At 45.4% G+C, this 17,307-nt stretch overlaps 2 protein-coding genes across 2 annotated transcripts; one reads left to right on the forward strand and one right to left on the reverse strand.

Moving 5' to 3' along the window:
* Positions 1–196: 196 nt before the first annotated feature.
* Positions 197–7,483, reverse strand: LOC121627323 (aspartyl aminopeptidase). The gene is made up of 15 exons (XM_041966171.1): positions 7,400–7,483; positions 6,858–6,948; positions 5,235–5,323; positions 4,902–5,015; positions 4,603–4,728; positions 4,335–4,459; positions 4,166–4,250; positions 3,837–3,944; positions 3,628–3,705; positions 3,447–3,527; positions 2,892–3,052; positions 2,682–2,721; positions 2,280–2,381; positions 1,309–1,476; positions 197–465 (listed from the first exon to the last, which is right to left on the reverse strand). Exons 1-15 carry the CDS (start codon positions 7,403–7,405, stop codon positions 415–417), a joined length of 1,425 nt encoding a protein of 474 aa, XP_041822105.1. The 5' UTR covers positions 7,406–7,483; the 3' UTR covers positions 197–414.
* A 2,384-nt stretch (positions 7,484–9,867) lies between these two features.
* On the forward strand, positions 9,868–17,268 carry desmb (desmin b). The gene is made up of 9 exons (XM_041965833.1): positions 9,868–10,467; positions 12,515–12,575; positions 12,804–12,899; positions 13,982–14,143; positions 14,246–14,371; positions 14,455–14,675; positions 15,021–15,064; positions 15,385–15,473; positions 16,317–17,268. Exons 1-9 carry the CDS (start codon positions 9,890–9,892, stop codon positions 16,356–16,358), a joined length of 1,419 nt encoding a protein of 472 aa, XP_041821767.1. The 5' UTR covers positions 9,868–9,889; the 3' UTR covers positions 16,359–17,268.
* Positions 17,269–17,307: the final 39 nt, after the last annotated feature.

Below are 17,307 nucleotides of genomic sequence, written 5' to 3' on the forward strand. Positions count from 1 at the left end.
CAGCTGTTATCTCCCCTCTGACAGACTCATCCAGGCTTTTCCTGCAGAGTGTCGCTGCATCGTGAGGCGGTCTCCGTGGACCAGAGGTCGGCTTCTGTCTGGCTGCTGACGGTGTTTTATTAAAAGTGAGGAGGTGAAATTCAGTCATAGCAGCTTCTCCTGCTCCACATTTACTCCAAACACAAATGAGACATAAAAAAAAACAGCATGACTCTGAATATTTTATTATTTTCTAAACAATTTCAGCTCATAAGAAAGATGAAGAAGTGCTCGTAATGTGGATTTGCATGTGATTTTGTTCTTTGGGGGTGAAATTACAGCATATCTGAGTTGGATTTTAACACAGAATTTTTCATTTTCAACATAAACGTGAGTCTAGTTCCTTTCGTTCCCATCAGTCACGGTTCTCCGGCTCTAGTCGACGACCAGCGTGCGTCTCACTGTGGGGAACAACTCGAAGAAACCCTGCAAGAGGAAGCAGACAGGAAGAACGTGGAGAATGTGGGAAAACATCTGCAGGAGGCGGGGGAAAAAAACAATCGTGACTCATCTGGAGAAAGCTGAGTTTTTAAGACTCAAAGAGATGGGAAAAACGTCCGTCTGCGATGAGTCAGGAAGTACGAGCCGGGAGGCAGAACGTCAAAATCAAATCTTCTCATTAGCGTCCGTGTTTCAGCTGCTGTTTGTCTGCTTGAGTCTTTATAGTTTTGTTGACCAGCCTCAGTTTATCCTAGCAATTAACTTAGACTAACTTAGAAGCTCAACATGACTCATCTCTTTCCAAACACGGAAATTAAAGACGCAGAGGACATTTTTAAAACTTATTTTAGACTCCTTCATCGTTCACTGTCATGTTCGCTGGCAGTCTTCTTCACTGTCTTTGTTTTGCTACACTGCTACCTTTCTTTGCGTTTTACTGCCCCCAGCTGTCCATCAGTGGCGTAGCGCGAAGCCGACACCATGCATGTTGCAGACAACGCTGGGACTCGCTCCATTTTACTGAGAAATAATCTGTTCATAATTACATTAAACAGAGAGAAGCTGCAGGCCACATTTCCAAGAGCTGCCTGCAGATTATTTTTAAATTAAAACTGTTTTTATTATTGTGTCGATTATTTTTTGTTCTGCAGTAAATCTTCACTTCATGAAGTTTAGTTCTGACTGTCAGAGACGTGTTGATTCAACTCTTCTGAGTCAGTTAGGATCAGTTATATCAGAAACCTCCACAATCTGACCTCAAACTGGTGGAGGCGGCGATGTTCTACTGTCCTGAGAAAGAAGGCGTGCTCGTTTCACAGACGGGGTTACCTTGAAGAGGGTGGTGCTCTGCAGGACGCTGGAGGTGCAGCACATCTCTCTGATGGAGTGCATGGACAGCTGTGGGCCGCCGATGTCCACCACGGGGATGCCGAGGCGGGCGGCCAGGATGGGTCCGATGGTGGTTCCGCACGGGCTGTCGTTACGGACCATCACATCCTGCAGGGGGGAGGATCACAGGTCAAACTGCTGGAAAATGATTCATAACAGGCAACCAGGAAGGGAGAACATGTCAATGGCACAAAATTAGCATTTACAGAATAGAAAGTACACATGAATCACTACTTTAATAAGACGAGTACGTTAAAAAAAAAACCTGGATTTGTATATTTTCTATACCTTTAATTCTAATATTCTACCAGTTTTCTCTCTCTTCTTCTGTCTTTGTGGCAGTGACACAAAAAGCTTCTCTGCTCCGGCAATAAGGAATCAAAAGGAAATGAACTTTTCTGAACAGCGAGTTCCAAACTGAGCACACAACCCACTCAGAGCTGGTGAGAAAGCATGTCATGAGCTCGTTTTTGCTAAATGAGTGAGAGTATCTGCAGGTTTCTGGGTGCTGAAACTCAACGATGAACTGAGTTTTAGCAGTTTGGGGAAAATAATCACAGGATACGTCATCATGTAACGTCAGTATGTTGGTCACTACTTGGATGTCACTGCGTCACCTTTTTTTCCGTTCATGGTGACCCTGACAGCTGCTGGACCACTGAGCTGTGTTACTCTGAAGCAAATCACATGTGTGACATGTTTCTCGTGTGTTTTCTCATCGGCCTCCTTTTTGTCCCTGAATCTTTATTTGGAGCAGGAATGATCTGGAGCCGCGACACGTTGCTAAGAGATCTGCGTTAGCTGGCGAGTGACTCGAGACACACGGAGGAGATGAGAAGCTGCCGAGCTTCCATCTGCAAACGATTCACCTATAATCACACACACACCCCACCCCCACCCCCACACAGTACCTGCAGAGGCACCCCGACCTTGCTGGCCACCTCTCTGATGACGGAGGCGGTGACGGCCGTAGTTGCGTAGCGCTGGTTGCTGTTAAACTTGATCACTGGACCCTGAAAGGAAAATGATTTGATAAATGTGAATGTTGTTGTTGTTATTATTATTATTATTATTATTATTATTGTTATTATCATCTTCATCTGACAGTGTCGTCCATCATCAGTTCTACCACTGAATATTTAGTCATGCTGATGTTTTCCAAACACAGCTGCAGCTGGTTCATGCATTGATTAGTATCTTTACTTCATTATGACAGTTAGCGCTTTGTGGCGCTCACAGTCTCACAGATTTTATAGTTATTTTATGTTTTAACTCATCTCCTGCACAGAAATAACAAAAAAAAATGTCTTCACCTTGTGAAAAGCTGGTCGATGGTTCTCTTCATGCTTCTCCCTGAGAACAAAACCAACAGTTTGGATGAAGAGGAAAGGCTCAGACCTGATTGGATGTGACTCTGATTAAAACTAATCACATAAAGCAGAATAATTAGAAAAAATAAAACAGTTCGTCAAACTGCCGAGCGTCCGTTTGAGCAGACGTCGTGCGTTCGGGTGGATACTGACTGGTAGTTGGGGTGCACGGCGTGAGCCATGTCGGCGCTAATCATGAAGGAGAGCGGCGCGGCCTGCTGGAAGGCGGTGAGGTTGGAGACGGAGGCGGCGAGGCGGCTGAGGATGAGCTCCGTCAGGTTGGACTGAGCTCCCTGAGCGCTCTCTGACCCCACCTACAGGACATACAGCGTACTGCCAATTAAAAAAAAGATCGTACTGATGGTACGACGGTCATTTATTCTGCCATTAAATGCACCAAAAAAATCAAAATAAATGTAGGAATTAATCTATAACATGTGACATAAACTGATTTCTGTATTATTTACTCACTGCTTTCCTCCCTTATTGATTTCTGTGCTTTACATTTATACACTCTTGCTTCATTATGTAAATGAGGGGGCTGTCATTCAAAGCATGTCATAGGGTCAGCTTCTTGCCTGTTGGAGTTCACAGTCTGTTAATGTGAACTTCATCACTGCTCTCAGTAAACCACTGAAACGCTCGGAACCAAGCAAAGACACTGGACTCCCTGCTCCCCCGAACCGGCTGAGGGTCCACCTCACTCACCTCCTCGTTGTCGTACAGAGTGATCATACGGACGTTGGGATCTTCGGCCAGAGAGTCTCCTGAGCAGGACTGCATCAGCCCCTGAGAGATGACAAAGACGGTCAACTCAGCACCAGATCGCGACACCCTCGCATTTTACTTCAACGACGGGTGAAAGCAAAAACAGCTGAACGCTCCTGACCTGCAGGGCGCAGTAGCAGCTGTGGAGGTTGTCCAGACGAGGAGAGTAAATGAACTCCTCATACACGCCCCCCAGCGCCTGCAGAGAGACCAGCACGACGACAGATGAAATAAGCACTCACACATTTCCACTTTATCAAGCCCTCACAGTCTCACATGTCTCATTACTCAGAAATACGTGAGACTCTGCTGGTTTACTTGCAGACTCACCGCAGGCTGAGTGTCGGTCAGACACAGCTCAAAGTCCAGCAGGGCTTCAGGGTCGACGGCCAGCTCTGAGCACAGCAGCTTCACCAGCGCCGGGTGGTGTTTCTCTGCCTGAGCGGCAAAGACGCGACACAAACTGGTTTCCATTCATTTGATTCTCTCACCGTTTGTGCATTTTCCAAAACATTTCTCTCTCAGATAAAGCTTTAAAGTTACAAACACGTCTGGGTGCAAGTTTGGTGTTTTCACCAAATTCAAGCACAGTAACTCATGAAGCATGACGGGATTTATGAGGCTAAGAGACGACAGACCGCTACGTTGTCGTGTTTTACCGTGTTGGTGGCACAGGTGGCATCTCCGGAGGATGCAGAGCCCGTCTCCAGCTCCTCCTGCACGGCGGTGGCGATGATGGGCACGCTGAGACACACACACAGAAAAATCAGCAAAACCCCACTTTGAACTCAGCAAGTATATTATTCTTGAACGTGAGGTGTGACTGACAGGTGGTTCTCCTTGTTGGGGCCGAAGGAGTCGTTGATGTCCCTCTGCAAGTGGATGGCCAGGTGAGGGATCCTGAGCAGAGGCCTGGACACGTGAACCAGCCGGTGAAGCAGCTTGCTGTCGCTCTGCGGGAGGATGAGATGGTGGGAAACGTCTCTAAATAAAGCCGTGTGACTGAATACTGAACGAGCAACTGCATGATCAAAAAAACATTTTACAAAAAACAGATTAACTGAGGTGAAACTGTGAATGAACAAGATGTTGGTACCTTGACCATAACGCGGCCAGCAATGGTCAGGTCACGGTCGAACCAGGTGTTCCAGATGCCGCCGCCGTAGCACTCCACCCCGACCTGCAGACAGCCCTGCTTCGTCCTCTTAGACCTCGGCTTCACCTGAAACACACACACAATCTCCTGCGTCAAACAGGTTCACCGAGCGTGTGCTGCAGCTCGGCTACAAAGACATCACGTTCACACTCGCGGTGGATGCTCTGACTGCCGTCCGAGGTGTGAGAAAGGACAAGAGGTGGACTGTGATTGACAGGCGGAAGAGGGCGGGGTCTCACCCTCAGGCAGGGGCTGTCCGTGTGGGCTCCGATCATGGAGAAGCCGTTTCCTGGCAGGTAGCGTCCGCCCACGGCGAAGGCGATGAGGCTGGAGAAGTTCCTGGTCACAAAGTACTGAAGAGAGCAGCAGACAGGAATGAAAAGTTATGGATTACTCAACAAAAATTATGACACATTTTGCAATATGAAATATTTTTTCACATGTAAACTATTCCACCATTTCTCCAAACACACTTTGAAGGTGTGAGAAGCTTTGATAAACTCGTGTTTGAATAAAAAGCTGCAGAGCGAGCAGCTGGTTTTACTGCAGAGGAGACATTAACGGTGACCGACCTTCGCGGACGGCTTGATGTCCCACTGCTCCGACTCCTTCAGCTCGATAAAGCCTGCATCCAGCAGACGCCGCCTGCATTCTTCAACCACTGCAGGGACCAAAGGAAGAGAAAAATGACGCCGGACGTTTCACTGCTGCACTGACGTTCGCTGGAGAGAGTCAGTGATTTTTCATTGAAGCAGTCTCTCTGTTCAGAGGCTCCTCTGACTGTTCAACACTCGATGAAGGCTTTCTCTGTTTCAGCATGAGGCAGCTCCTGACACTGGAAGATGCTTTCTATTCTTTTTTCTTTCAGTGTTTTATCTTTTTTTATTTTTTCTCAGTCACATTTTCATTTTTTATCTGTATTTGTTTGTGTGCATTAGTTAACTTACAAAGGACATAGAACAGATTGTTAGTTTAACGTACCCTCAATGATCAATACAACCATAAAACTAGAATTACATACCAGGTTTTTCTTTCATCCCTGAATGCACAGGATGAATATTTCCAAGCAACTGATCTGAACTTGGCTTTTCTATATAATGGACACAAAATGAAGCTGTCTGATGCCTCTTTGAGTCAATCAAATCTATTTTCAGACAAATAATTTACAGAGCAGATATTTTTACCACATTAAAAAGTGTTTTCACTGCAGAGAATAATGTCTTATTGCTGATTATGTTGCTTTCAGGTTGTAAATAACATATCCCCACAGAGTTTTTTGAATGTATGCTGAACCTGCACGAGAATGAGAGGTAGATCCAATTCATTCAGGTTGTTTTTCTAGAATATTTACAATTTTACCTTCATTTTAACCTTGTTGTTTAACCACTTTGCCATTTCACCACTTCATGTGATGGTTAGAATGATGATTTGCTGAGAAGTCATTTCATTAATTCATCATATACAAAAGCAGTTTTTTCTTCTTGCTGTCGTGCTCATTCTCTCACACGCACTGTGGGAGGCCAAGAGGTCATAGTGCAAAGGTCGGACACGTTATGAAATATCTGAAATCATCTGCAGAGACTTATCTTATCTCAAGCTCAAAGTCGTCAGTTAACCTGCACGGCGGCTTGATTGAATGCTGACACGTCTCTCTGTTCTCAAATTATGTAAAATCAGCTTCAGAATAAATTCACTGTCTGGTGTGATGTTTGTGGGTTATTCAGGAAAAACTGACATTATTAAATTCACCAGCAAATTTTAAACGTATGAAAAAAATCAACAAAAACCTAAATTATTTCCAGACACTGACTCTGTAACATAAGGTGTCATGTTAAATGTTATACTGGTTGGACGGAAACAAATTAATCATCAATTTATAAAGTAAACATCAGTTTGACAGTTGAAAAGTCGAGTGATGAGAACAACCACAGCATGCAGCTTTGGGCAATACATTCATTCAGATATATAACATTCATTTATTCCACAGTTGTGTTTTCCACTGAGGTTTCTGTGTCACCCATCCATATTTTGAAGAAATATCTCAAAATATGTAAATATATACGTGCCCGTTTTTAATTTCACCTTTTTAATGATCAGTGTATGTAGTCAGTAATACAGCTACATGATGGGATATACTGGTTCTCTATTCTAATCTGGAAAAGTGAAGGAGGATTCCCTTGTTTTTCAGACTTCACCGTGATATGGAGACACTCCTCTGTTGACAAACTGCAGAAACTCTTTGGCTGCTGACTGCACGGCCTCCTTGGAGCTCTTCATGACCGCAGACTGAAGGAAAACGGGCAAAAATGAGGAAATAGTGCGTCAATTACGCAATCATCATCATCAGAACAAGGCATGAGACAGCAGAGCTAGCAGCTAGCTAACAGCTACCGGCGACTAGTTAAAACTTCGGACGCTTGTCGCGAGATTTCAGCCCTTTCTCTACTCAGGTCAGGTCAAGAATTTATGCGACCAAGTCAACGACCAGCAACATTAATGTAGTAAAATCACAAATGGTTTGTCGCTAAACTTTACATGACTGCGTAAAAGCCACATTTGTCCGATAATAGACGCACCGGTTTAGCTAACATTTGCTAGCTAACCTGCACGATACAACTTCAGCTTCTTGCCTCTTCTTCGCTCCTCTTCGTCTGGTAGCCAAAGTCAAAGCAGCTCTCAGTGAGGGAACGACCCCTCCACATGCCGCAGCGACAATTATCATTTTTATGGCACTTACCTGCATTAATTGCACTATCAAACTCTGAACTCCGGGAGACGGGATGGTATCAACAGGAAGATACAGATTAGCTGACAACAGCAACACAGAGGCATTCGCTGTGTTCAGACGCTGCGCCACATTGACATCTAGCGGCCAGGCGGTGCAATTACAAAATGTATTTTTTTCAGGCCCTCACGGATTTTTCAAAAAATTATTGCCTTAAACATTACTTTCTGTCTTAACCTCCGTTTTTAACAATGTATTTTTTCCTCGATCAACGAGTTCATGTGTCCTTGTCGACATGTAAAATCAAGAAATATCAGGTAACCAAGTTGCATTGACTCGATGTTGTCAGGTGATTATCAGTTACTGGTAATTCAAAGGATTAAGTTTTCCTTCATTGGTTGAGAAAAGTAGATCAGTAAATAAATTTTCCTACATTTTTACAGGACCGCAACTTAATGTTGCTCATATTACTGAACCCAGCGGTGCTGCAGGGTTAATGTGTGAAAAGATAAGATAAGCTAAGCCTTTATTGATCCCCAGAGGAGAAAGTCGGGTGTTGCAGCAGCACATGGACAGAAATAAGGACAGACAAATAGAAAAAAAGAACTAGAAGTATATAAAATGGAAATAAAAAGGAACCTATGCAAAAAGCAATTAAACTCGAAACTAAAAAGTAAATAATACTGCAGTTCTGTCTCAAGCAAAATTACATGATGTGATTTTTCTTCTGCATCCACCTCTCACTCTCTCTCCCTTTCTGATTTTACTGTTTGCATCCAGACAGCTTTTCTCTGTCTCTCTGTCTGACTCTGCCAGGTTAGTTTACTCTCCATTTGCCCTGCGGCCATTTATCACTGCGCCACCGCAGGAACCGGCCTTATATAGTCCTGAACAACGAGGGAGGAGGAGAGCCCGAGAGTCAGAAAACCATGAAGAGATGTTTATATCAGCTGTCAGCTCGCAGTGTCTCTGCTGCTCTTGAGGAAGCCCAGGAGGACGAAAACACACACACACACACACACACACACGCACACACACATGCACATGCACACACACGCACACGCACATGCACACACTTTAGCATTCATTCTCTATTAATAGATATGAGAGCAACAGGCTGCAGCAGCAGCATGAACATACTGAGGAAGTTGTCTAAACTCACTGGTTCTGCTCTGTAGCTGTAATATTCTCATGGTCGTGGTCTGTGGTTTGACTGTGTGCGAACCAGAACCTTTAATTTTCCTCTTAGTTCCTGCAGACTTGGCCTGCAGAGACCACCATCTGCTGATCAATTATTATTAATCAATCGGTGCAGAGGCAAAGGCTCAAAGGATGTGAAGGGTGCATCACATTTCTCTTTAGAACTTCTCTCCTGTTTCCAGTCATGAACAGGTGCATTATGGGAAATGTAGGATCATTTCTAAGATGTTGACAAGATTATAAAAAATGTCTGTGTGGAAAAATAATCACTGAATTTCAAATGGATGAAATCTATTAGAATGTTAACATGAATGTTGGTGTGCTTTTTAAGAGTCACTGGAGCTGTGTTTAAGTATTTTTTCCTCTGCTGGCCGGGGGGGGGCTTCCCTTTAAATCCACTTCACTGTCACACACTCTGCTGATATCATCATTAACGACACTTATTGTTTGGGAATGTGGACTTTCTCCTGCAGGCACACGCCGTCCCTCTCCATCTCTCGGGATGGGATAGTTTTCCTTTTTAAGGCAGGTTAGTCAAAGCCCCCCCCCCCCCCCCGCCAAGGGTGCTGCCATTAACGACCTGCGCTGCCTCGCCATGTGAGGACGTCGCAGACTGTCGAAAGCCACCGTCCGTCTTTGCTCCCTCGCATCGTTGTGTCATGAGATCACACTCGGGGAGGAAGAGGATGTTCTCATGAGTCTGGACTGAATGGCTGAACAGCTCCCTCAGTCACTTCAATGAGACTCTGCGTTGGCCCAGTTTCCAAAGCAGACACCTGCAGGAACAGGATGGGACGCCCAGAAAAAACCTGGCTCAACTTTTGTCGCTCTGTGGTGTTCAACTTCTGAGCTTCAAATTCATAGATCCTCAAACCGCACGTCCTGTATCACGTGTCGATTAGCAACGGCACCACAAACTGAACAAGAGGAGTCTCAATGTAGCCTTCAACCTTTTGCTGCGATGCAATGCAGCGTCACCTGGCAATGGTGGGCCAATCAAATTCCTCCTCATCGTGGTAACTGTCCACATTTGTGAAATCCCTCCTCAGTAGAACATCGTGAGGCAGAGAGGGAGAAAGAAGGAGCAGGTGGGGAAGAAGAGGAGGTGGGAAGGGAGAAAAGGAGAGAGGTAGAGGAGGAAAAAAGAGAGCGAGAGACCTAAAGAGACACAGGGAGGGCATTTAGAGGGAGGAGGGGGTAAAAAGCCAGGGAGGGGGTAACTACAAATAGTCCGGGGAAGTGAGTTCTTCTTCACTGCTCCCCTCTGCTGCAGCCCTCACCAGGCTCTCCTTGTCCTCCAACATGGCCTCCTTCAGTTCCTCCGCCCAAACCGCGTCCTCCTACCGCCGCCACTTTGGCCACGGCACCTACGCCTCGCCTTCCCTCAACCGCTCGCTGCTGGGGCGCAGCAGCGGCGGTGGCGGGGGACACGTAACCTCCAGGGTCTACGAGGTGACCCGGGCCAGCTCGACGCCGGCCTACCGGGTCTCCTCCAGCTACTACGGCAAGCCCCTGGCGGCCTCCCGGGCCTCCATCGGGCACTCCTTCGCCGGCATGGGCGAGACGCTGGACTTCAGCCTGGCCGACGCCATCAACCAGGAGTTCCTGACCACGCGGACCAACGAGAAGGCCGAGCTGCAGCACCTGAACGACCGCTTCGCCAGCTACATCGAGAAGGTCCGCTTCCTGGAGCAGCAGAACCAGACGCTGGCGGTGGAGGTGGAGCGTCTGCGCGGCCGCGAGCCGACGCGCATCGCCGACCTGTACGAGGAGGAGATGAGCGAGCTGAGGAGGCAGGTAGAGATCCTGACCAATCAGAGGTCACGCATTGAGGTGGAGCGGGACAACCTGGCCGACGACCTGGACAAGCTCAAACTCAGGTGGGCGGGGCAAGGCGGCGTGTGTGTTTCTTTAAGAAGAAGTTTTTGTGTGTGTGTGTGTGTATATCTGAGAAAAACGACAGAATGGGAGAAAAAGTGTGATTAAGTCGAGCAAATCAAGAAATCTCTCCCTGCTGCTCCCGGCGGGTGGGCGGAGCGGGCGGATGAGCGGGCGGATGTGATGATGTTTAATCATCATCTGCTTTTTGTTGTGGTTACAGGAAGCATCTTTAAACCCTGACGAGTGGGCTTGTTCTTAAAGGGCCAGGCCGTGTTTTTAACCACTGACCCATAACCTCTTCATCACAGAAAGAAGGCTGAGGATGACTCATGATGAATATTCATATATTTTTGTCAGCGGAAGCTTGAAGGACTGTTTGGTAATGATGGTGGAGACACTGACAGCAGCAGCCACGACGCTTTAATGCAGTTTATTCAGTTTATTATTTATTCAAATGACTTCACATTCAGCTGTTAGCTTCACTTCAACCACCACGACTATCACTGCAAGCACAAACACCCCCTGCTGCTTAGCTCAGGCTGCAACGATGCAATGTGGCACATTTCCAGTTACGTTTGGTCAGATTAATGCATAATTAATACATGTTGCATTCAAAGAAGTGCATTTCAAACAGAACTGCAGCTCGTCTGCACCTACAAACACAAACAAAGATTAAATTCAGAGCTGCAGTCCGGATCAGGCTTCTGTTTGTCCTGCTGAAGTGCTCGTGAGCAAGAACCCCAAACTTCTTGCTTTCAAATCCTAGTACTAATATCACGCTGTGAAAGTACTCTTAGTTCAGCATTAGCTCAGTAAAAGTATGCAGAAAGGTACTGAGTGCAGTAAAACGTCCCTGTGACTGTTCTGCTGTTCTATCTGAGCTCATCAGATTATCGTGACTCAGTCGTTCATGTCAAAGCAGGATTTTACTGTTGGAGCTGGTTGAGCTTCATTTGACTCTATTTTACTCTAATGATTCTTTTCATTCTGGATCAATCTGCTAATCATTTCCTCCGTTAATTGATCGATTGATTGGTTTGTAAAAACAGTGAGAAACGCAAGCGATGCCTTCACACCAAAAATACATTAGAATTATTCAAAGGAAATCAAAAGTAAATTATTGTCAGAGTCGTTGCCAATAATTGATTAAGCAGCTGATCGTTTCCTCTGTGCTTTTTCATTTGTGTTTTTTTTGTAATCTTGATTTGTAAAGTAACTAAAGCTGTCACACGAATGTAGTGAAGTAAAAAGTACAATATTTCCCAATATATTCTCAGAGATGTTTAACTTCAAAACTGATGGATGAGTTTGTGTGTGTTTGTGTTCATCACACACACACACACACACACACACACACACACACATACACACCACGTACACACTCTTCTATAAAAGGAGAGGAAAGCGCTCCCACACCTCTGCAGGATCTCTAATGATCTGTCTGTTCTCTGTCTGTCTGGTTTCCATCTGCGCTGAGAAGATGAGTTCAATGTCACACGACAGCGTCAGAGTTTTCAGCTTTTATCTCCGTTTATTTCATTTCTGCTTCCTTCAGGCCAGTTCGGTCACATTAAACGTGCAGCAGACTCTTAATTTTTGGGGATTGATGAATAAAAAGAGCATCTGTTCACTGCAGGAGGGGATTATAACAACAGCTGGAGTCACACGAGAGCTTTTACTGCAGCCATGAATGTGTCGTCGTCTCTCGGTTTTCAGTTCAGATGTTTAACTGGATGTTTAAAATGACCTTTAATCAGGGCCGTTGCTGCTGCTGATTAAAATCTGACTCACGGTGGGGTTTTTAGGATCACATCACACATACTCAGTATGTTTGAACTTGACTGATTCACCAAGTGAAGTCACCAAAAATAAAGATGTGATTCAGTATTCCTCCACAACACTGGAGCAATTTATGGAAAATAGAGGAGAGGATGTCCTAATAAGCACTTGTTTATTTCCAGAGCTGCTCGAACATCTTAAACTCGATCAATAACGCACGTCTTAATAATCTGCAGAGATTTATTCACTGTCTGTCACCTCCACCAGACTCCAGGAAGAGATTCTCCAGAAAGAGGAAGCAGAGAACAACCTGGCTGCTTTCAGGGCGGTGAGTCCTTCATGCTTCAGTGTTAGTGCTGTTAGTACTGTTGTACTGCTGTAGTGCTGTGTATTCCTGCAGCTGCAAGTATTTACAAGTACTCCAGAATTTGTTTGACTGAAGTAAAGCTACACAAACAGTTCTAATTAGAGTAAAATAATAAAGGTGTTCCTGATCTTTTCAGATGATCAGAACTTCCTTTACTTTGAACCAGTTTTAACAGATTTCTTCAAACAGGATGTGGATGCTGCCACTCTGGCTCGTCTGGACCTGGAGAGACGCATCGAGACGCTGCAGGAGGAGATCGCCTTCCTGAAGAAGATCCATGAAGAGGTTCCCCTCTTCTTCTTCTTCTTCTTCTGTTTCAGTCTCCAACGCTCAGCTATCGGGATAGAAAAGCCGTTACCACCGATGGGAAGAAATTAGACATCTGAGGCGCTTGTGAAGAAACTTGAGGGGAAAAATTAGATTGTTGAAAGAAATCTATGGTGTGTGGTCAGGCCAAGATTTCCCTTTGATGTGCACATTAAATTATGCACACGGGCAGCTTAAAGAACAAACAGACGTCTTATGATCACTGAGGATAAAATCTCAGAGCTCGTTTAGATTCCCTCCTGTCTGCTGTGACTGTGGCCCGTCCGTCTGTCCATCTGTTAGCATCTGCTGTTACATCTGTGTGTATTAGTCACGTCGTGGGGACTCTCTGACCTTATGGGGACAAAAAAGTCCTCATAACCAGAATCTTTCAGTTTTAGGGTGTGTCAGGTCCAGGAAATGAATGTAAGTCAATGTAATGTCCTCTGAAGTGATGGAAACACGCCTGTGTGTGTGTGTGTGTGTTTGTGTGTGTGTGTGTGTGTGTGTGAGAGAGATGACAAACGAGAGGATTGGGGAAGTGTACAGTTTCACACACAAAGCCTGTGCGTTGGCAGCAGGCCTGAGCCGTGTTGCAGCAGAGCGCTGAAATCTCCCACAGCAGATGTACGCCTCAAATTACTCTGTGTACCAGCGGCGGGCGTCCACGCCTGTGAACAAGCCTCTGTGTGCATGTGTGTGTGTGTGCGTGCTTGCTGCAGTGTTGTGAGAGCGCTGCTGGATGGTGAAGTTAAGACTTCGTTTACGTCTGAAGTGATGAGTTTAGGTTTGTTTGTAAAGTACAGCTCTGAGGTACTTGTACTGCTAATATCATGATATTTCAGGGTATTTCTGCGACACGCCTTGATGATAAGATGAAATACGCTGTGATGCAGTAATTGCAGCTGTTGAGCTGGTCTCTGGTCTACGTTAAGAAAACAGAAGCAGGTGTGAAGCAGAACCATCACCTGCAGCCTTCAGCAGCTGTCTCACAGGGTGTGATCCACGGTGTGAGCCACCACCCTCCCAGCCTGACCTCCTCCCTCCTCCTCCTCCTGCAGGAGATCCGCGAGCTGCAGACCCAGATGCAGGAGACTCAGGTGCAGATCCAGATGGACATGTCCAAGCCCGACCTGACGGCGGCGCTGAGGGACATCAGAGCCCAGTACGAGGGCATCGCCGCCAAGAACATCGCCGAGGCCGAGGACTGGTACAAGTCCAAGGTGAGAGGGAGGGACTGCTGGTGGTTTTAAAGGCTGACACCAGAAACTTCCATCCCTGGTGTCTCTACAGCAATGACATGGTTTTGACCTTTGCGTGTCCAGGTGTCCGACCTGAACCAGGCAGTGAGTAAGAACAACGAGGCCCTGAAGCAGGCCCGGCAGGAGACCATGGAGTTCAGACACCAGATCCAGTCCTACACCTGCGAGATCGACTCCCTCAAAGGCACCGTATGTCTCTCACACACAGACTCGAGTCTTTAGCTGCACCTGGAGCTCTGTTTCCATCAGACGTGTCTCTTTGGCAAATCCAGAATGAGTCCCTGATGAGGCAGATGAGGGACATGGAGGACCGTCACGGACTCGAGGCCAGCGGCTTCCAGAACACCATCGCCCGGCTGGAGGCGGAAATCGCCAACATGAAGGACGAGATGGCGCGCCACCTCCGCGAGTACCAGGACCTGCTCAACGTCAAGATGGCGCTGGATGTGGAGATCGCCACCTACAGGAAGCTGCTGGAAGGGGAGGAGAGCAGGTGATGTTGGAGTCCAGGTTTTCTGTGACACATCAAACAGCTGGACCAGGTTTTCATTTCAGGGATTCACTGAAACTGAAGAATTTCAAACCTGCATATGTTTTTATTACATATTAATTATAATGAATTATACATTTTTATTTGCCATAAAAAGGATTTTGTAGAAGATGAGAAAAAGTTTTGTTCATTTGCTGTCAGCTTAAATTTTAAATTACAGAAAAGACAACTTGTAGCCTTAAAACCAACATTTCAGCCAAATTAAGGTAAATTAAATAAACATAGAATTATAATTAATTACTGAATATATCGTGCATCATGTTTTCAACACTTTTCTTGTGTTTGCAGGATTACTTTGCCTGTGCAGAGCTACTCCACCCTGAGCTTCCGAGGTACGAACAAACCTGCTGTTGCCTGAACACACCACTAGAGGGCGCACCGGGTCTGGAGCTTTTACACCTGATTTATAATCCATCATCACTTAAATGCCAATTTGATGATTCCTGCAGGAGCAGAACATGATATAATAAGCAAAGTGAATTTAAAAACAGCTGAATAATGACATGATTGATATATTTTCTGTGATTTTTTTTTTCAGGGTGAGATTATGAGAAGTTTATCAATGCTACATTTTTTCCTTTGCCATACATTATATTTTAAACTGGAATGACCTCCTGTCATGCTGATGGTGATATTTCCCGTGTTTGAACAGAGACCAGCCCCGAGCACCAGCAGCGCTCCTCGGAGATGCATTCAAAGAAAACTGTCCTCATCAAGACCATCGAAACTCGTGACGGAGAGGTGAAACAAAAGCATCTAAACCTGCCTTTTAGTGCTTATGGAAATGTTCAGAATAATAAAAAAAAAGAACAAAATACAGGATTTAGATTCAGTGGATCAACAGGTGACATTTTAAACCACTTGATTCACACAGTTTAATCTTGCTGACCTGAAACTAATGAGCTCACATGAACACTGATGAGTTTTACTTCATCGTGGACCGGCACCTCTCCGCTTCCTCCTGAGGTGAAGCTGCTGCAGTTACATTTTCAGCCTCTTTCCAAGCTAAAGTAGGCCACACGACCTTTGACCTCAGCGAACGAGCATTTGGAGGCCAGTTTTCAGCTTTGAAGAGCATCGCGGCGCTCGCTGCGTGACGCTGTGGTGTTTCCGCACCTCAGTCAGGAGGCATTCATGATGCTTCCAAGTAAACACACCTACACACACCGACACACACAGGTAGGGACTAGTTCAACCAAACATCTTGTTCCCCCTGAGTGGAGACATGCTACAACTGCGACTTCCTGGGAAAGCAGGCATCCCAGGCGTGTTCAGACGGGTCAGCTTTGCCCTTTTTCCCAATGAAAGCTGCACTTTGTCTTCTATCTCCATCTTCATGTGCAGCTCTGTTGACTTTGTTGAAGGATGGCAGCAATGAAAACAACTTTCAATTCCCTGAAATCCACTGAAGCCCTTTTAAACAACGGGGAAAAGAAGAAAAAGTAGAGATTAATGACATCTAATACAACATCTGTGGTCCGTCCCAGACAGCAGCAAAGCTGTTAATAACCACATAATCAAATGTGGATCATGCGTATCTTTTCTATCTCTGAACGGCTCCTGACCTGCGTTTCTGTCCTCCAGGTCCTCAGCGAGTCCACGCAGCACCAGCAAGACATCATGTAACGATGCAGAAGATAAGAAGAAGAAGAAGCTCATCTGTCCTTCCCCGAGTCAGACAGATGAAGAGAACAAATCGAAGTAAAAAGACTTCAAACTCAAGATTGTGGCCTGTACTTGTTTTACAGTTACTGTGACGTGAATCCAGAGCAGGGTGGTGGTCTCATTAATCAGGGTTTGTTTATCTCTGCTTGGTGGTGTGTTGCTGCATGGGTGTAGCTGGCTATGAGCGCACAAGCTGCCCTGCAAAAAATCTCCATCTAACAGTCATTTCTGTCTTTAATTGATCCAAAAAACCCTTTTTTAAAGAAGTGAGAACATATTTGAAACTGCTCTCATTAGAAATCAGCTTGTTTCAAGGGAAGAATAAGTTGGTTTGCTGCAGTGGAAGCAAGAAAAAGATGCAATTACATATAAAAAAATGATTTGACAAGATGGAGATTTTTAAATAATTAAATATTCAAATGTTGACAGGCTGCGAAAGGGTAAAAGCATTTCAGCGTTCGCACTAAATGAAACACTCTGGTGTTGTTTACGCTTCCTGCTCTGCAATTTACGTTAAATGTCACAGAAAATCTATTGTTTCACATCAAATCCTCTGTTTTCAGCTAATTTTTTTACCACGAAAAGTGTGCAGGTGGATCCAAATCCACATGTAAAATACAGCAGTTTGTTTTGTTCCTGAAGGTCGCAGCTTCGTCCAATCAGGAGCGCTAACGAGGACGAGGTGCAGCGTGTTTGTGCTCATCGGCAAAGGGACGCAGAGAGGACAGATAAAAAGACGGAGGAGGAGATTAAAAGGTGTCTGGAGATGCAGCGATAGATAGGAGGTTGTGTGAGGTAGAAAATACAGGAGAGAGAGAGAGAGAGAGAGAGATAATCCCTTGTGACTTTCAAATATTATCTGCTAATAAAAGTAAAGTGGATTTCATGTCACAGCTGATTGATGTCTCTA

This window comes from Chelmon rostratus, chromosome 24 (genome assembly GCF_017976325.1).
Source record: "Chelmon rostratus isolate fCheRos1 chromosome 24, fCheRos1.pri, whole genome shotgun sequence".
NCBI classification, from domain to species: Eukaryota; Metazoa; Chordata; class Actinopteri; order Chaetodontiformes; family Chaetodontidae; genus Chelmon; species Chelmon rostratus.